Source organism: Python bivittatus, unplaced genomic scaffold (assembly GCF_059951505.1).
Source record: "Python bivittatus isolate LINGU-HERP-01145 unplaced genomic scaffold, Pbiv_v1 ctg000700_np1212, whole genome shotgun sequence".
Lineage (NCBI taxonomy): Eukaryota > Metazoa > Chordata > Lepidosauria > Squamata > Pythonidae > Python > Python bivittatus.
The window spans coordinates 36,940,890-36,962,162 of record NW_028277098.1 but is presented as its reverse complement, the minus strand read 5'-3'; the positions used below and the strand labels follow the sequence as shown (position 1 = coordinate 36,962,162).

Here is a 21,273-nt window from a genome sequence, read left to right as displayed (position 1 = left end):
AATTTAGCAACTATTCAGCTACTTAACCCATATCTGCTAAATGTTCCTCCTTACTTAGCCTGCTCAACTAACATGAGGTGGTTAAAACATTTTAATTTGATAATTAAAATGCATTGGATGCATCATGAACAATATTCTGATATGTTTCCATTTGTCACCTTTTTATTTATATTTGTTTTAATTGGTGTTTGCATACTGTTTTAACTGTTAGCTTTATTGTACGCCACCCAGAGTCACCTTGTGTGACATGGGTGGTCATATATATTTAATAAATAAAATAAAAATAAAATACTTTTTCCACCAGATGAGGTCCCTTCTTTATCCCTCATAGTTAGAAAACAGAATATAATATAGCTGCTCCTTTCAGGAAAATACCCGCAACTCACTGGAAAAGTTTGTTTACATCAGAAAGTGCCCATAATATAATGTGGTGGTACACAGTGGTACATAGAAAGGGAATGAAACAATGTCCTTTAAGTTCTTCCATTTAAAATTCAGTTCTGGGTGTGTACAGTAATGCATTTTATAAAACATTCTATACAAGATATAACTGAGTTACCAGGAATTAGACAAGTTTCTTCAAACAACCTTCTGAGAGATTTTTATAAATCAGATATTTGCAAATATATATTAGAAACAGAAAATCCTTAGAAAGAAAACACAAACAGGAGTATGGTGGGGAAGAGAATCTGGGCAATCTAATTCTACTAAGGAACATGCTATTGAGTCCAAATAAAATTAGCTATGTATGAGTCTCATTGAGAGCAACATGAAAAGTGAACCATAACTAACTTAAGCATAACTGAAAGATGTGAGCACATACAGAAAACAGGAGACCATTAGTTACCATTTCAAACTATTAGAAACAATGAATGAATTACTCCTTTATGGCTTTATAAGCAATAGAGTTCTTTTTTCTAATAAAGGGTTCAATAAAAATCAGGCTTACAATCACTATCTTTATGGTGATGTTCCATGCTTCCTGTTCTCAGCTGTGTTATTTAACTTAGCATTAACACACACACACACAAGATCAATATTAAGACAATATTGTGGTATCCAGAATACAGTATGTTCCTTTCAAAAACAGTGCAAAGAGTTACAGCACATGCTGTTTTTATAAATGCTACTGCTACCCTTCTTTCTTTTTTGCTGTTGGTGTATTTAATATGCTCTTCATCTGTATCTCATTCAGCTCTGTTCATTAAAAAAAGGAACTATTTACAATTTTGGGGGTTGCTTTGTAAACAATGCTTATAAAATACAGTCTTCAGGATTCATGAAGAAATTCTTCAGCTAAGCACATTTAATAAAATCTGTACTTGCATATATGCGCATACTGAAATATTTCTAATGTTCATTTAAAAAAAAAGTCTCTTCATAAATAGACAAGTGAGGTATAGATTAACTTTTCATGCTAAAATACTTTGACTTTCGCAAGCTGAGCATCGGCTGTTTAATTGTAGGCTTGTCATCAAACAAAATGGCTTCACTCTCTGAGGTTGGAAATCTGTTCTGATAAATCTGTGGATATTCCTTCTGGAACTGTAAATCAAAACAGTAAAACACCAATATGAATTTTTTCAAAAACTGGGTTACCCTGTGCAAAAAATATTTTTCTAGCCAAATCAACTAATAATTCCTGCAAATATTACTCCTAAGTCACAACTACCTTTAAATGTTCAATATAAACTTGGAAGGTTATTTCTATTTCTGAATATGTACCTACATACAAAATCATGTTGCTAGAAGTATCTGATCTTTTATGGGTCTACATCTTTACCTGTTTCCAAGGTTAAAGAATGAATTATTTAAAAGGACACATTGTTTACATATAGCTCTTGATCCCCATCTTTACTAACCATTCTGTGTCAAAACAGATATAGGATTTGCAATGGCTTTCCAGCTGAGAAACCAGACACAACTAGACAACTGGAATCAGAAAGTATTGGGCATTTGTAAACATTGTACTGCTGGGTCTTTTCTCAGCAGCCAGTAAATTCTTATTCAAGCATCTCTAAATAAAAAATGTAGCCAAAGACCAGATAGAGACCGGGGGGTGGTGGGTGGGTTTCTGCTAGCACTTGGAATAGAAACAATGGTTGGTCATGACCTTTCTATCATACCTAATAAGTTATAGAGGATCTTTCACTTATGTCTCTTTACATGTAAAATTACATAACAGCAGGTATGTTTCATGATTGTGAATACTAATGTATTCATGTGAGAATACAGGACAAATTGCTGTTCCTCTTTTAACTCCTAAAAAAAACACATGCATTGAGGAATGCAGCCTTGCCTACCCTGCTGCCCTTTAGAGAGAGTGCAATTCCCAGCAAGTACAGATAGTCCCCAGTTTAAGAACAAGTTCTGTTCACAAGGTCTGTCCTTAAGTCAAATTTGTAAGTAAGCTGGAACAGTATTATTGTATAATACTGTATAAGTAGTATTGTGTAATGAACTCCAACCATTGTGTATTTAACTCCAATTTTGCTACAGTAGGTTGTGTTCTTAACTATGGGTCATCTGTAAACTGGGCATTCTTAACTTGGGGACTACCTGTATGTCCAACAGTCACACTAATTGGGAATCTTGCAAGTTGTAATCTACCATATTTAGAAGATATCAGGTTGGGAAAACAGCTAGACATAACATATATACATATACATAACATAAACATAGCTCTAACAGATGTCAGATTTTAAAGTCTAATTGTGTTATAAAATACTGGTATCGAGCTTTTTGCTAATTTAAATAGAATAACCTCAAGTCTCTTCAACTATTTGGAAGCTTCAGAAAGAATGTAAGAGGAAAAAATAAAGAACAGTAACTTCAATGCAGTGACTTAAACTGCTAATTTAGAGCCAGACTTGAGTCATGAGACTTGTTTAATACATCCTAGGACAAGTATAATTCCAGGCAGCAATTTGTTCTGAGAAATTTCTCTCTGTATTAAGCTCTGCCATAATTGTTCTACTTTACCACAAAGCAGATTACAATAAACTGTGTCAGGTGAACTTGAATAAACCAAGTAAATATTCAGAAAACAATTATCTAGTATCATATGCAAGTTTTCATAATATATTCATTTTAAGAATATTAATAATATCAAAGATGCTAGCTGCAAAACACAATGTAACAACCTAGTACATGCTGAATTTAAGGGAATTTGTTATGCAAGAGCAAAGAACATTTTCCTAATCTCTCATGCAGATTTGCTCTTAGTCTATAGTAAAAACAGGCAACCTGTGGCACTCCAAATAGCTGCTGAATTATAATTTGCCATTTAGGAAGCACTGCCTGTGGTGAGATGCTGGGAGTGATAGTTAATTAAACAATATCTGGAATGCCATGGGTTGTCTGTTCCTATTATCAACCTAACATAACACAAAGTGGCAGCAAATCTAGTTTGCAAAATGCCCTACCATTTAGTCTGATTCTATATATCATTTTCAAGGGTTCCAGCTCTGCAAAAGAGGATGCCATGCTCACCCATCATGGCTTTCAACACAACTTGTTTGGGCTGGAATAGGAACTGTTATCCTGCCACACCAGAAAATTCCTGAGTGTTGCACTCATGCAAGAAGATATAAAAGGAGAGGAGCAACAATTTTACCACCCTTAACTGAACTGACATCATCTCATATCTTTAACAGAGGTACAACCCTGGCCCAGTATAATAGCTTGTTGAAGGTTCTAGCAGGGGAGGGCAGATATTGGAAATCCTTCACATCCAGTATAATAGCAAAACTAAAGCAACAGTTTAGGTCCAAGTTGTTATTCTTGACAAATGGTAAAGATTCTTAAGAAACCACTTTTGCTATTGCAGCCTAAGTCTTTGCACCACAGGAGCTAGAGCGGCAACATAAAGTGGGGCTGTAGAAAGCTTTAAAAAATAACCTAGCTAAAGGGATGCGGACCCATGTTTCCCACAGAACACATTTATTTCCAGACAAATGGTTTTCTTATCCAGATCTGTCAAAAAGAAAATAAAACCTCCACAAATTACTCGAGGCCTTCTTGTTGAGTAGTGATATCTAAACAGTTCACCGGTTGCGTTACCTGCTTAAGTTTTTTCTTCTTCTCTTTCAGAGATAAATGCCTATCCTTAATAATATTTTCCAAAAGCTCAGCAACTGCTGCCTGAGAAATAGAAAACTTTTGTTCATCAAATTCCTGAGATGTAATCCTCATGCAATAGGAGTAACTTGGAAATATGGTGCTCAGTTCTTCTTCAAGACATTCCATCTGCAAGCAAGCAAAACCAAAAAGGCATTTTAACAAATGGACATCAACACCAGCTCTGGCTAGCAGCAAGAACTTCAATTCTGAAGCTCCCATCTGAGATCTAAAATAGTGCCCAGCGAGAAGCCTTTTGATAAGCCAGAATCCTCTCAGTTAATTTTAATATGGGGATAATACAAATACACTTACAGCAGCTGAAACACCCCAGGAGAATAAGATACCGAAGAAAATAATAATATGAAATGAATTCCACAACTAGAAGAATTTTATTTTGATATAGGAACCTGTAGTTGCGATCCTTAGCCTTTAATTCACTAATGTGCACAAATGCAACTTCATTAAATACCCCTGATGATATAAGTAAAAAGTTGGAGTATCAATATCAACTGGAATATCAAAAAAGTACTTCAGAGGAGATGACTTCATTCCAGTATCTAAGTATATTTTAAACATTTACATTTAATGAAATCTTTCTGACTTCCATACTAGGTCACACTTTGCAAGTAAGGATAAGGCATTCTTGTTTGATCCTTGTTTGCTACGTACTATTTTTAAAAGGAGAAATCTAAGACTTAAGATATTATCTTCAGTGTGAAATAAAGAGTATAATCTCATATACAGGGGTCACTGTAGGTTCAGAGAAGCAACTAAGTAAAATTTCAAAAACTCCTATGCTTTTGAGATAGCCTCTGAACAGTTCATGGGGCCCAATTATGAGTCACTGGACTGCTGTGTACAACTGAGTGTGCTTTAGTTAAAGTTACAGAAAACTGAAAACCTTGGTTCTGATTCCTACTCATAAACAGACTCAGAGGTCCACAGAATTTATTGAAGACCAAACAAAATCATGAGTAAAAGATAACAAAAAATTTTCCACAAAATCTTTACGAGGAGCTAAATTATAAGTGAATTCTATCAGTCTATAGCATTACTATACATTTAATAATTGTTTATACTCAGATAAAACATTCTTTATACCTATTAAGTGCACAGTGTCATATGGTTTATCTGAACCTTGATGATCTGGATGCAGATTACTGTGATCCTATGAATTTTTTGTATTGAAATGGTTCAAGAATTCAAGACAGCAATGCACGGCAGTTCACTCTTCCTGCATTACCCTGCAAACTGGCTATGGAAAATAATACAAATGTCTGACCAGATAAATCATGCATACAGTAATTTATTTAGATCAAAGGGTTATTATAGGGGAATTTATAACATGGGCTATAGAATGTGAGCCATACATCAATGCACAGTATTTTATTTAAATCTGGAAAGTAGCAGTAATGGTAAGACAAGTTTGAAGAAACAATTCCAAGACCATGGCTGTCAAAAAAGCAAATTATTTATATAAATATCTGATTCAAAAGAAGTTCTATTTAAAGATTAATAGACATCACTTAATCATTTTCCTCACCTGAGTAGTTCTTAATGTTTCTATGTGGTCTTGTACTGCAACTTGTAAATATGTTGGGATTCCTAAAATCTCCTGTTGGTGATCCATTAGAAAGGAAACGAATCTTATGGCAAGCCACTCATCCAGATCCACTTCTTTACAGCACAGTATACAACGAGAAAACGTCTGTATCATCTGGAAGCATTTAAACATGCAATTATGAATCACCAGGTATTGAAATAACTTTCTCGTACAGCAGAGGTTTGTAACAGTTTTGGGGCTGAAGATCATATTTGGTTTCGAGTATGCAAAAAACAAACAAAACAAAAGACAAAACAAAAAACCCACATGCAAGTGCTAGGACAGGATACGGCAACACAAGACTTAAATTTGCATTAAATTAAAATTGCATTACATTCAATATTGCTTGTATGATTTATCCCCATATATTTAATAAGTATCTCTTTCTATTAAACATTAACATTGGATGGCAAATTTTGAAGTATCTCTAAAGTTTCACTCCAGGATTTGGGGGGCTGCATTACATCCAATTTTGCATTTTCAGTGCCTACTTGGAGGTTACAAGCAACAAGGAATTACATGCAGGAAAAAGCATAGAGTTGCATGCAGGTAAGTAAACAGACTGGTGGAGGACAGGTGGAACGATTCCCCTCTCTTCTGTATCCACAACTGAAATTGTATGTGGCTAGAGATCTCCCTTCTCTTCACTCATACCTATTATAGAAGCTGTTTATCTATAAACCTTTCTATCACAAGGCGTGAAGGCACCACCTTGGACTGGTTCAAAAAAGATTCTGAGCATGGAATATGGTATCATGACTAGTCTCAAAGGCTACCTTCAATCTTCAGAATCAGAGCCAGCTGCTGGAGGACAATAGTAGGAGAAGCCTATTGCTGGCCCACCCTCTTTCAGGCCTCCTAAAGACATCTGGTCTGAGTGGCCACTTTTGGAATGAGAAAACCAAGCAAGATAGGACTGCAGGCCTTATTTTTATTTCCTTAAATTTAACCGTAGAACAATTAAATTCTCAGACCCTCCTCTGCCAACCCATACAAGGCTATTAAAATACTGGCAGGTGATCAGACATACAAGACAGAGCAGAAAGGAAGATTTTTAAATATGAATCCACTTGTCAATGATGCAACTAGAATACCTGCTTAAAAAACAACAACAACATTATGGGAAGCAATCCTACCAAAGTTCTGGTGCCTACTGCATCATGAAGTCGTGGCATATCAACATTTTCACTCATCCGAGAGATCATACGCATTAAGAGTTGAAGTTTTCTGCGATTTGGTGGTGGAAGCAATAGGCAGCAAATCTGCAGTGCTTCAATAGCAACTCTTTCTAAATGAGGTTGCAACAAATCTAGAAAATTATTAAATCAGAGAGGCATTATTTTTGCAACTTTTCTAGAAATTAAAATTAACTTTAATGCAAGTAAAGTCTGACTAATGCGCATGTTATTATTTATTTGCTAGATAATCTAGGCCAGTGTTTCTCAACCTTGGCCACTTTAAGATGGGTGGACTTCAACTCCCAGAATTCCCCAGCCAGCCTGGCTGGCTGGGGAATTCTGGGAATTGAAGTCCACCCATCTTAAAGTGGCCAAGGTTGAGAAACACTGGCCTAGGCTTTTCTCCAGAAGCATAAGATAATTTACATGGGGATCTCCCTTAATTTTATCCTCACAACAATCCTGTGAAGTAGATTGGGTTGAAAGAGTCACTGACCCAAAATTATCCTGTGATTTTCCACAGCTGAGGCTGCACTTGAAATTAGGTCTCCCCAGTCCTGGTCCAACACTTTAACCACTACAGCACACTGCCTCTCCTACTGTCTGCTAAGTGATTAGTCATTTAAAGTCACAATGCAAAAGATTTAAGTTAAATCTAAGTTACTTGATATAATCTTGAGTTATAGAAATACCAGCATGAACAAGAAAACATACATTTTGCATTATCATGCACTCTGGAAAATACTGATGCTTGCAGAGCTGATAGTATTAGCTTAAAAATTATTTAACCTCACAGGCTAAAGAGTCTCTTGACAAATCTTGTTGGAACTATTAAGTCACTTAAAATACTGGGATTGGCAAAAACACCCCCCTTAAAAAAAAAAAGCAGAAAAGCAAGCTAGTTAGTACAAATGCACACAAACATGCTCCACAAAGCAATCTTACGTGATGTGCCAGGCAGCGTAAAGGAGCTGGGAGAAAACATGTATTCTGAAAGCTGTGTTGTACTTTTGTGGAATCTTTTATTGATAGCCATATCAGAACCCACAGATTTACTTCCTATTTTAACAGCCATTCTGGTAGTGCTTTGACTTTTGGGACCAAGGTTTACTGGATGTGGTTTCACTGTAATCTCTGCAACTGGAGCATGTATGCCACACCAACTGGAGTTTCTAATTCCACATAAACTTTGAGACCGGCAAAGTTGTTTTGATTTGTGGTTAGCACTGGATTGCTCTTGGCCAGGAAAACTTGATGCAGAAACTCCCCTGAAGCCATGAGTTTGTTTTTCACTAATGTTATCCGAACAAAGATCCAGTGAGGAGACTGGCTTATTCTCAAAGCACAACAGTTTGTTCTCATTACTTGTCAACGGCACCATATGAATTCCAGCTTGAGAAAATTGTTTAAATCCATCTTTACTACATTTGCTTGAGGTTGTATCTGCAATTCCCTCCAAAGAGTGACATCTTGTCTTAAGCTTCAGAGGCAGAGTATGTTCATTTTTCAGCTGTGAAAGATTCTGACAACTGCCACCTTTTTGTACATGAATAGCGCCACCTTTACAAGTCATGTTAGAGTGCTGAAAATTCATACTGCATCCCATTTCATTTGTATGCCTTTTAGAACCTTTATCAGAAGTCTCAGATTCATCCTCTTTGTCAGCGTCACGATGAAGCAAACTTAACAGAAGACATTCAGTTGACTTGAACGAGTTTAAATGAGAAGGTTTTGAAAATACCAAATCATTCTGGATACCAAATTTTCCACTGGATCTGTTTGGGATTGTGATGTAGCCACACAAAACTATCAGAAAATGAAATACAAATTCAAATGCAGGCAATTTAGAAGCACAAGCGATATAATCAGAAAAATTAAAATAGAGATTAATATTTAAAAGTTAGTGGTGCTGAAAGACTATATGTTCAGTCAGAAGGTATTCAGAAACATACATGCAAAGGATAGGTCACATATGCAAGACTGAGTACACATAACAAATCATATTATGATTAGCAGTCTGCACAAAAGCTAAGATTGTTATTACATATAGTAATCACACTTTATAATTGATTACTTCTTCTATGAAACTAGACATACTTCTTTCCAAAACTAGTATACATACTCATGGTATCTTAGGTCATCTCAACTGTAAACCAGGATTCTGTATCACCCTGATCTGAATGGGTACATACCTAAGATCTTCACAAATAATTCATAGTACCGAAAAGTAAGCAAAGGTTCAGGGAGACTGAGAAAATAGTCAGCAACTGTTTTGAATACATCTCGCTCAAAACCCATGTATGTTGGCTGACTCATGTCATTACATCTAGGCCCTAAAATGCAAAAGGAAATAAATCTCAACAACACTGATTTCCATGATATTTCAAGAACCAGGAATAGCATAGCATTGCTTTTCTAACATCCTACATTAACAATTTGTCAGATGAAATATATGAAACTAAACTGGATACTACTGGATATAAGACTTTATCTATTTATGCATGATACAGCAAGACAATGTTAAGAATTGCCATTATAAAGAACAGGTTCATTCTCTATTTTTGATGCACGTTTCCCCATTGTTCTGTATATTGTGGATCTGTATTCTTTTTTTATTAGCATTTTGTCTTTATTCTTATCTCACATTTGTCTTCTAAATTCAGATACTATGACACTTAGAACAAAATAATTGAATAGAACCTACAAGTATAGCATTCCCATTGTTTAATTTTTTTGCATTGCATTTTCCTAATATATGTCTAACTTACAGTTTGCCAAACACTTCATAGCTGACAATACCCAGTGAGGGAAATCTTCTGCAAGAAATGGGGGAGAAAAAAGATTTACCAGCTCTTATTTTCATAACCAAGCTAGTTAAACATATTTGTTCTATTTGTATTTCATCATTCATCCAAGGAATACAACAATACACAGAGAAAAACACTTAGAAAGCACCTCACTTTAAATGTCATAATTACTGTATAGGTATAATCATGCTGAGCCTTATCACTCATGGCAACTCTTTTTGTGACTGAATGGGAATCTGACTATACCTTTCCCAGTCCCAACACTGGTTTATTTTTAATACTTCAAATAGTAAATGTTTAATATTTCAAATAGTAAATTGAGAAATGGCACACACTTAATATGTCAACTTTTAAAATTTTGATTACTAATTTTAGACTGCATTTCAGCTAAAACTATCTATTATTAAACCAAAATGCTACAATATATTTATCTAGAGTGCTAAAGACATTGTAGTTTTCCATTAAATGTGTGCAGATCCAGTTGTTAGATTTAATACAATTGTTACATCCCCAAATACAAAAATATTATATCACAATTTGCTCATGTTTAAGTTGGAAAGAACCGAAACACTTTAAAAATTACATTATAGGACTTGCCTGATTTATCTTGTAGAAGAACAACTCCATGTTTACTTGTATTAGTCATGTTATATATTATGTAGGAAGGAATTACTTGTTCTGGTTGCAAGATGTGTTCTAAAGATGGTATACCTAAAATAGTTTGCAAACTACGAAGAGGAAAAAAAAATGTAATCAACTCAGAAACTTAACAAATCTCTTTCAAAAGTTCTCAATTTGAATTTGAATTTGTGAAAATTCAACATATCTTGCTTCAGGCAACCCAGAAATAATAAAAATTATATTTTACATGGCACTGTCTACGAGCTAAATTATATACCATGCTGACTTAATCATGGGGTGACAAAAAGAGTTAAATAACATTTAATACAGCAGAATTATCTCCTTCTTAGCTTGCATTAAAAGGACTAGTCCAAAATTCTAGAGATGTGCAAAATTTATTATTCTGATTATGGAACATTCAGGGGAATAACAAACTATGGTGATCCATCTGTTTTGGAAACAAGTGAATAGTTTTCTCCAAGTAAATCTTCTCAGACAGGAAGTTGTTTGCAAGGCTGAAATATCACAAACTACTTTCAATTCTGGAAGATGTACTTCTGTAAAACTGATAATCTAGAAAGGCTGGATTGGTGTGGTCTGGAAGAAAAACATAACATTCCTGTGTTTCACAGAATGCTCCATTCCTGGAACAAGTTTTGCACATATAAATTTCCCTGTATTACCTAAAGCATCCTAGGGCCAATGAATCAGATTATTAGTGAGATCACACAAGAAAAATGCTGAAAGAAACTGTCATTTTAAGTCTAGCAGCAATTTGATGAAGTTCTGCATGGACAATACAACTTCCTCTATAGATGAAATATTTCCTTTATCATACTTAGTCATTGAAGTAATTAAAATAAATGAACTTTTTATGATACAGTAGAAGTGATATTTAGAAATGCAAGTTTTTTTCATCAGTTTGGTATGTAAGTTTGCATAATTTTACTTTTCAAAATATTGTGGCAGTGCAAGTGCATATAACATAAAATAAGTTTACATATCGATAAAACGATAAAATGGAAGACAGCCAGTTTGTCTAGTGGCTGAGGCACCAGGCTAGAAACCAGGGGACTGAGTTCTAATTCCGCCTTAGGCATGAAAGCTGGCTGGGTGAGTCTGGGTCAGTCACTCTCTCTCAGCCCAACTCACCTCACAGGATTGTTGTTGTGGAGAAAATAGGAGGAGGAAGGAGTATTAGGTATATTCACTGCCCTGAGTTATTTATAAAAATAATAAAGGTGGGATAAAAAAATCTTTAAAAAAAAAAAGGCTTTGAAGGGTATTGTTTTTGAAAGATCACTGGGACACCAGAATAATCTTTCCCCAGAAATTAATTATTTTATCCTCATATCTAAAATTTAGGGATAAAGGAAACACATCTGTTACTCACTGTATCATAACAACATTTCGCCAAACTTCTTCTATATCCGCTTGAGTTATTTGCCTGCCACTTGTAACCCACTTTTTATCCTTTTCACATTTCACATTTTCTTTGTTGTTCTGCAAAAATGTAATTACAAGCATGTCATAAAAGTGTGAGACTTTTATTCAAGATTCAGGAAAGAATAGCTATCTAGTTACAATCCATTTTTTTCTTGTCCCAAGTAATCTGGAAGCTAGCAGGAGACTGCTAGTAGTCATAGTGGCACTTGCTTATCAACCAGATGACCTTTACAATATTTATTTCAAAACACAGCAGTAAATCTCAGAAAGTGGAAAATCTATCATTACTTGCCATCTTTTTAGCAGAAAAGTAATGTGTACTTTATGTAAAACAAATAGCAACCTTATATGACTCTAAATGGCTCAAAACCCATTCTTCGTGCACAGCAGCAGGAACTATGAAAATATTGTACATAATTTTTAAAAACAATTGTTGCCAAAGTTATTAAGTTATAAAATAAGAAATATGCAGATGTTCACCAAGCAAGTTATTTCTCATTTCATGATCTCCAATAATTAGGACAAGACAATAACACAGAAAACCTTTACCAGTTGAATTCTGATTTTAGTAGGGACTGGCACGTGTACATCATTAACTCTTTCCTCTGGGATATCCCAGTTAATGGGTTATTTCAACAGCATCTGAGCTTTCACTCTGATCAGAGTTGTAATATGTATATGTAGCTCAAAGTTGAACTGTGGAGTTCTTGGTGTTCTCTGAACTTAGTTGTTTACTTGCAGAGATTTCATTACCCAACTAGGTAACATCGTCAGTGCTAGTGAATGTGGAGTTTTCTCCCTGTTTATATACAGTAGCTTGCCCTGCCAGGGCTGGTGGGGGTGAGGTTTTCTCCTTGGTCATTCCTTGATTAGGATATTGTTGTCTGCTTGATTGTTTGTCTGGTGTTAATCCCTGCTTATCTTGGTATTGGCTGCTGGAGGGGATGTGTTCTGGTGTTTCTGTTTCCTTCTTAGCTTTTTATTGTCTCTTTTGAATGGTTTGTAAATATGGATTATTTGATGTGTCTATTGATGGCTGATTTGTCTAAATGCCAAGCTTCCAGAAATTCCCCAGTGTTTTTGGATTTGGCTTGGTCTAGGATGCTCACAGTTTCCCAGTTGAAACTGTGGTTAAGTCTGTCCATGTGTTGTGAGATTAAGAGCTTTGCTCGTGTCTTATCAAAAAGTGCCTGACCACTACAGCACAACCAACACAAATTATGAAAAGGATAACAGTGCCGTACATCAAAAACATCTCAGAAACAACCAGCAGACTATTACAGCCACACGGAATCACTGTAGCACACAAGTCAACTAAAGCCTCCAAAACATCTTAAGTAAACCAAAAGACTCAGTAGCCCAAGAAGAAAAAAAAAACAGGAGTCATTTACAACATACAGTGTAAGGACTGTAACAGCCACTATGTAGGACAGACAGGCAGAAGACTAGCAGAGTGCATCCATGAACACCAACTAGCAGTCAGGAGACACAATGAAAACCAGCCTGTTGGAAAAAGAAATCTATGCACAGATTTAGAATAAGATACCTGGCCTGGCAATAGAACTTGTGAAAAAGATCTTGGCATAATAAAATGATTACAAACTGATTATGAGTCAGGAGTGTGATGAAGGCTATAGAAAAAGCAAATGCAGTTTTAGTCAATTTCAAGAGAAATATAGTTTCCAAATCACAAGAAGTAATCACCTCACTTAATTTGTGCCAGTTAGATCAGAGATGATCAGAGGACAAGGAACAAAGCCCCATGAAGAGAGACTGAAAGATCTGAGTAGGTTCCACACTGAGAAGACCATGAGGACATATTCAAGGACTTGAAAAGATGCCACACAGAAAGCCAAGACCTGTTTTCTATCATCCCAAAGAACAAGACAAGAAATAATGGATTTCTATTCAGAGCAAGAGATTTCAGTTGAATATTACCAAAACAGGCAAACAAACCAACCAAGCCAGACATGATTGATTGGGGTGCAAATCTCACCTTTGGTTGGCAAAAAAAAGGAACAAGAGCCTAATCAAGATCAATTATTACATAGATCTTTCAGAAATAGTTCATTCTTGATAGGTTCATCCTGAGCCACCATGTTTTCAGGGCCTTACTGAAGGTTGGGACCATCCAAACCTGAGGGGAATAATACTCCATAGAATAGGCAATGCAACAAGCAAGTCATCTCAATGAGGCTCAGTCCCAGGTGTGTATGCATGAAACTGAAGACACAACTAGTCAATAATATATTACCTGACATTCCTGAAAGTCATGTTTTTTAGGCAGTCTCTTGGAGTACTGTGGTAATTTAAACATACTTTCTGTTTTTTTAGGCACATTATCTGGGGTTTCTTTCAATGGATATCGACGTGGCAAAATTTTAACAGGAGAAGCTGAAGGAAACCTATAATTTGACACAGAAAAAGTCAACATTTCAATGTAGTAATTTAATTCAGTTTTAATGAAGTCACTTGAAGAGTGTATCCTTTTACAACCTAGATCTAATAGCCCTATTTGAAGATTAAAAAGCATTTAGAAAAGAGCAAACATTTTCAATACACCAAATAAATAATTTTCATTAAGAAAATAGGCATATCTGTTACTTTTTGGTACTATAGTAGAGATTATTGTGGCATTTTACGGGATATAACACTCTTGGCACAAACAAAGCACCTATTATATTAGGCAACTACATTTGATCTTATGGAACAAATGATTTGAAATTCCATATTCTATTTAAGGGTAAAATGTATTTATGCTTCTGTTACAGCAAACCACAAAATAGGGAAACCAGTCATTTATATTCAATATATCTGATATTTTTACCAGATATTATTTCTGTCAATAATTCTGTAAATTACCTGTACAAGTTATGATTGTCATCCAGATTTTCTGAACCCCATCTTCCTTTTATGTCCTCAATCACATGATTTTTAAGAAATTTCCTTAACAGCTGAACGGTTTGCTGCCTAGTAACTTCTGGACCAAAATTAGAATTATTCCTGAGTAATTCATGAAGCCAGTCGATTGCTTCGGCTGCAGTAAAGCAATTTCCATATTTTTTGAAGTGTTGTCTGTGTTTCTTTTGTGGCATTTGTGCCCGAAAATATTTAGTAACTTCATTCCACTATAAGTCAAGAGAAATGAAATTGCAAACGGAGAGAGAGAAATAAAGTACATATAGTCAAAAAGTACATACAGTGATCTTTATCTTGTCAACCACAATTTTCTGACAAAATAGTAGTTTTAACATATTTGACACTCTTGTGCTGCAACCAAGGCTTTACCAATACAGAGCAAAATCTTCACTTTAGCTCTAAGGTCCGGTGAAACTGTAGAAAAAAATACCCCTTCTTGTTACTACATCAGAGCAAGTTAAAGAGCATTAACGAGCATCTGAGGGTTCATCCACATGACCATTTAGAAATGCTGTAAAACGTGGAATCTCAAGGTGGACAAAATAAACTCGGCTGAATCCTGGTTCTTTAACAGAGATTTGCCTCATCACCATCCAGCGACGCTCCTGTCACTGAACGGTTACAGCCTATACCAACGGGAATTAAAACGTTAACAACACACACACTCGCAGTACCTTCCAGGTTAATCCGTGTATCAGGATGACAGTTTTTAAGCTTTCGTGGACTGCACTGTACAACAAGCAAATGTGTTAATGGTGTATTTGCACGCAAAGACAGGTGCCACACATACATAAAACGTTATTTGGATAGAAATAATTAGGGAAGGAAAATCCGGGAAGTCAATCAACTTCAGTGCGATCTCGCCCGCCAGAAAGCCCCCTCCCCGCTTTTTCTTTTCTTTCATTTTTTTACCAGCTTGGTGGCGCGGTAAGGTCCCGGGGAGACCACCCGATTCTCCATTGTCACTACAGCATAGCGCAGCCAACAAGCAGAATGACCAACGAAGACCAGGAAAACGTCCACGCCGAGCAACTGCTGCCTGGCGGTTTGAACTGCGTTCCGCAGTTTCTGATTGGCGGAGTGAGGAGTCGCGTGACCCAGAAGGCGGAAGCCAGGTGCGCGTGCTCGCAGACCGGAGGTGTGACGAACACGGCTTCTCTTCTGCGGGCCGCGGAAGGTGGAAGCAATTCTGGGGGTGGAGGAGAAGTTGTGATTTCTTCACTTCCCTGTGTAATGGGATACATGGGGTGAAATCCTCGGCAGTTTGTAGGCCGACTCGTGGGACGGGTTTAAACCTAGTTACTGTATTCACGTGCCACTCTGAACCACAAAGCAGCCGCTCGTTTTACCTTGGGTGCTTCTCTGCAGCTGGCCGCTATGGTTAGTTGACGATTCAATATGCTGTGGAAGCCCATTCAGTTGGCTAAATAGTGGTTTGGATAACTGAGTGAGCTTGTGCTGCAAACCTAGCCTGAGGGGGCAAGGGGAAAAAAAGTGGCCAGAAATCGCAAAAATTTAAGAGCAACCCCAGAGGCAGTGCAAGGAGTTTTAGCACCTTTGGTGAAGCTGGAACCCTGATTTCCACAACCCCTCATTTACATAAATCTGCATATTCATATTTGCATTCAGGCCTTGAAAAAAGTAAGTGGCATTTTTATACAGGGTGTTAGCAGATTCTAGAGTGCATTGGAGAGGTTGAAGAGTGTCAAGGGAGTGTTGGGCCTCAGGGTTTAGTGACCGTGGTCTAGACATAATGGACTAAACCCTGAAGTCCAGCACTGCCCAATACATACTGGCCATGAAAGTCTACACCAGTATAGTGTCAAGGGACCTTCTGAGCAATTATGGCTCCATAACCACAGCAAGGGATGAGCACTAGTGGGGCAAAAGTCACTAGGGAGAAAATCAACTTTAGCCAGAGTTAAAATGTTGTTCTACAATCTAGCACCCATAGAGACCAAGCCCATTTCTAAATGTAATGCAGTATTCTTAATATATGTGGGAACTGAAAAATAACTCTAATAAACCCATATGAAACAGCTTCAAGGATGTCAACCTTTGTAAAAATACAAGCTTGGACATCACAGAAAACCTGAGAAAGGACCTTGCAAGCTGCAGGGATGAAGTGTGCTCCCTTAGAATGGTAGAATCTAAGGATACCTGAGGAGCTATGCTGAGTAGCACTAGTCAGATAAAAGTGTTTTTTCCAGAACAGTGAGGCCTGAAACAGCACTGCAGGATGTTTATAAATGCATATCTACTTGATTGAAATCCCATAAATCATGAGTTTTATGGCAGTTTTGTGCAAATATTAAACTTGAATTTTCTGAAGGTTTATTACAAGTTTCTCTTCTAGGTAGAAAGAGTCCAATGCCCTCAGTGCCCTTCTCATTTCCACCTGGGAGACAACATGATTACAACATAGTCTGTATATAAAGTCTGCACACCAGTTTGCTAATACTGGTGTGTGTGTGTCTGTGTGTATGAGAGAGAGAGAACGGAGAGAGCTAGATTATTGAATTACTATATACATTAAAAAGAAGGGGGGCTAAAATGTACCCCTACCTCACCCCTTTTTGAGTTTCCTGCCACCAGAGTTTCCTGCATGACAGTACCGCACCACCACCTTTACCTTGAGGCCACAACTGATGCCACACATGAAACACAGGTGGGCATATCTTGAAGAAAAGAGTATCCCTCCTTTGTGCCCTCCACCTCTTCTTTACACATACCAACTTGACCTTCTCTGTAATAAGAACCTGGATGAGGGAGGCCTTATTACAGACTAACCTGCCATTTAGTAGTACAGCTGGAGTCTAGAGCCACTGAGGATCTGATGAGCAGCATTAGGGTGAGCCCAGGGGGCTCAAGGATGAAATTAGTACATGGTATTAAGTGCATCTTCCCCAAGAGCAGCTGGCCCTGTCTCCCACTGAATCTCCCACTGGACCTCCTACTGCCCATCAAAGCTGAGATATTACTATCTGCCCTTTGTCACCTATCAGCCAAACCTCCTATTCTCTGCCATCCCTCCCCCAAGTCCTCGAGCCCTTCTAACTCCAAGATACCTCTGTATACCACACTAGGCCCATCTGCAGACTGTCCTGTCCCAGGCCAGATACCCACATACTCAGGATTAGTTCAAGGAGCTTTACATAGATTTCAGTTAACAGCACGCACAGACCAACAAAGTTCAAATCCTTAAAGATCTCGCCTGGAAAGCATTCCAAATGGGCACAGTCCAAAGTGGGAGGCAGATGTGTAGTCAGGTCACAGTCCAATATTCCAGGAATCGAAACGGCATTATCTGATCTGGGTTCCAAGGAACAGATTTTCCACAGGCAACAGATTCAGAAGGCAAAGGCACAGAGTTTTGGCAAGCAGAGCAGTTTTTCCTAACAGAGAACTGGGCAGTAGTGGCTCTTAAATGGAGCCTCCACCAAGTGCAAATAATCAAGGGCAGGAACGCCCTTGCCATGCAAAAAATCTCATAGAACTCCTCTTTTCTGCTCTGTGTGGAGCCCTACATGCTCTAGGGCTGGGAGGAGGTCCTGAATCCAGCCCCTCATCTTCTGCTACCTCCATCTGCCTTGAATGTTCCTCAATCATGTCAGCCTCGGATGCCTGATTGGTAGGCTCCCCCTGAGGCTGGTATTTGTCTGAGGCATCCTGAGTAGATTCCTCCATCTCAGACTTTTCTGAATCTGAGTGGCCATCACACAGACCACCTCTGAGCTGCTTCTGCATCACCATTCAGCATTCCCTTGACACCTGACAGATTGGCCACCACTCTCCACACTGAAACAGAGCCCATTCTACCACCCCAGTTTGGGACTGATATCAATAAAAGAGAATATGTGTAGCTCAGGGTTGAATTGTGGAGTCCTCGAGCTTGCTTGTTTTCTTGCAAATGTTTTGTTATTGCAAATGTTTTGTTACCCGGCTAGGTAACATCTTCAGTGCTAGAATGGAATGGGGTTTTCTCTCTGTTTATATAGTGGCATGCCCTGCCAGTGTGAGTGTGGGTGTGGGTGTGGGTGTGGGTGTGGGTTTTGTTTTGTTTTATTTTTTCCTTCTGGTAGTTCCTTGATTAGGGTATTGTTTACTGCTGATTGTATGTCTGGTGATAATCTTGGTGTTAATCTCTGCTTATCTGGGTGATGACTGCTGGTGAGATGTTCTGGTCTTTTGTTTTCCTTTTTATTGTCTCTTCTGAATAGTGTGTAGATGTTGTTTATCTCTGTGTGCCTGTTGATGGCTGCCTTGTCTGAATACCAAGCTTCCAGGAATTCCCTCACATTTCTGGATTTAGCTTGGCCTAAGATGCTGACAGTTTCCCAGCTGAAACTATGGTTAAGTTTGTCCATGTGTTGTGAGATTAAGGAATTTTCATCGTGTCTTCTGACTGCTAGTTGATGTTCATGGATGTGCTCTGCTGGCCTTCTGCCTATCTGTCCTACATAGTGGTTGTTACAGTCCTTACACTGTATGCTGTAGATGTCTCCTGTTTTTTCTTCTTGGGTTACTGAGTCTTTTGGTTTGCTTAAGATGTTTTGGAGGGCTTTAGTTAGTTTGTGTACTATAGAGATGCCAAGTGGTTGTAGTAGTCTGTTGGTAGTTTCTGAGACATTTCTGATGTATGGCAGTGTTATCCTTTTCATAGCTTGTGTAGGTTGTGTTGTAGTAGGTTGAGTGGTCAGTCAGTTTTTGATAAAGTTGCATGGATATCCATTTTGTTGGAGATGTACAGGTGGTCTGTTTCCTTTTTCTGCTGTTCTGGGTTGTTGCAGTGTGTTTGTGCTTGTTTGAATAATGTTCTTACACAGCTCCTCTTGTGGGAGGTTGGGACTGATATGATGCTAACCCATGGTTTAACTGTGGTTTATGAATAAACCACAGTTGGCAGGGTTCACACAATTGCTTAGACATCCATTGTGATACCTCAATGTGCAGGTTCACACATTGCACTCCCAGATATTAAGATCTTAGAATGAAGTACATACCCAGTGAATGATTCAGAGCACAGACTAAAAATAAACCATAAGGCAAAATTCTAAGTGCATTTATCACAACATATTTGAATTCTTCTGACATTCATGTTCAATTTATTTATCTTACTCATTTATTATCAAATAAATACCTTTATTTGCCTTACCTTTCTAAGAAACTCTGTCTTTTCCTGGGTTTGCACCAACCCAGAAAAAAATATGTTTGAATTAAGGAGGCATCAACAAGGTGTGAGAAGACTATCTGTAGTCTATGCCCATCTGCTAAATGCCTTCTAAAGAAGGAGAAATGTAGTGTATGGTCCGCTGCAAGAAATGAATGAATGTTTGTCAAAAGATGTAAAAAGGGTGTGTTTAAGAGTGTGCTTCTGCCTACTTTGCTTTTTGGAACTGAGGGTTGGATCTGTTGGGAGAAACATAAAAGTAAAATGAAATTATGGGAACTTATTTATTCAATTTATATAGCCACCCATCTCAAATACATGAATGAACATGGATTGAATATAAAAGCAAGAGAATAGTATAAAAGAAGGATGGTGAGATGGTTTGGTCATATAGAGAGAATAAAAGAGGATCAAATTGCAAAACAAATATATAAAGGAAGAGTGACCGGATGAACGGGATGTGGTAGACTGGGGAAGTCATGGGGGGATAGAGTTGATGATATCCATAGGAAAAAAGAAGTGAGAAGTTTAAAAAACAAAAGGCAATGAATAAAGTGCTATACGAATATAATAGAAGCAAAAATAGTGTGCAAGAATAAAAAATATTAATAGGTATAGTAAGAGGTTTTAACTATGTTTCCTTTCCTTTTTCTTATCTCATGCCTTTAATTTCTTTGGCTTACTATTTCTTATTTTTTTCTACATTCTGTATACCATTGCTTACCTGAAAGGCAGTAATTTTAAGAGTATAAATGTATGTATTTAGGAAGAAATTTAACTATGTTGAAAGAGAAAGATAATACCTCATGAATTCAGAGTATATTTGTTTGATAAAAAGACAGTAATTTCTCAAATAACCTTCAATAAGGAAGTTGGCCTTAATTTTACAGACATGCTGTGTGTTGTGGTTCATAAGCAAAATCAAGAGACAAACATTAAACATGATATATAATAATATATATTATGTATTGAATATTAAATTGAGTGCAAGATCTAGCTTTTTCTTTAAACAAGAATCAGCATGGTCATAAATAACAAAAGTTAGAAGGTAAAATGTTTCCTATTATTTGTATACTCCACCAAGGGGTTTTTGTTTTTTTTTTGGTCCTTATTTATGGAATTTTTTATTCATTTATGTGTTTTAGATTTTGCGTTATATAATTGGAAATAAAATTGAATGCTGATACTCTAATTTATCTTATTGGTGAAGCAAGTTGTTGTAACTTAATTTCCAGAACATTAAGTTCTGGAAATTAAGAAATAAAATATGTAAAATGATTACTCCAAAGGAGATTAAATTCACTGCATTGCCTATTGGAAATTAAATATTCAAATTAATTTCAAGATGAATTTAAAATTAGCATATTAGCCTTCCCAACCATTATCCACTATTTTTTAATAAATGTA

The 21,273-nt window shown here is 37.0% G+C and overlaps 1 protein-coding gene across 1 annotated transcript; it reads right to left on the bottom strand.

Moving 5' to 3' along the window:
- Positions 1 to 35: 35 nt before the first annotated feature.
- DEPDC1 (DEP domain containing 1) lies at positions 36 to 15,740 on the bottom strand. Its single transcript, XM_015888983.3, has 12 exons — positions 15,609 to 15,740; positions 14,640 to 14,905; positions 14,032 to 14,182; positions 11,725 to 11,834; positions 10,308 to 10,438; positions 9,672 to 9,719; positions 9,096 to 9,236; positions 7,849 to 8,709; positions 6,862 to 7,034; positions 5,666 to 5,839; positions 4,063 to 4,248; positions 36 to 1,545 (listed from the first exon to the last, which is right to left on the bottom strand). The coding sequence occupies exons 1-12, from the start codon at positions 15,654 to 15,656 to the stop codon at positions 1,405 to 1,407; spliced, it is 2,430 nt and encodes an 809-aa protein (XP_015744469.1). The 5' UTR covers positions 15,657 to 15,740; the 3' UTR covers positions 36 to 1,404.
- Positions 15,741 to 21,273: the final 5,533 nt, after the last annotated feature.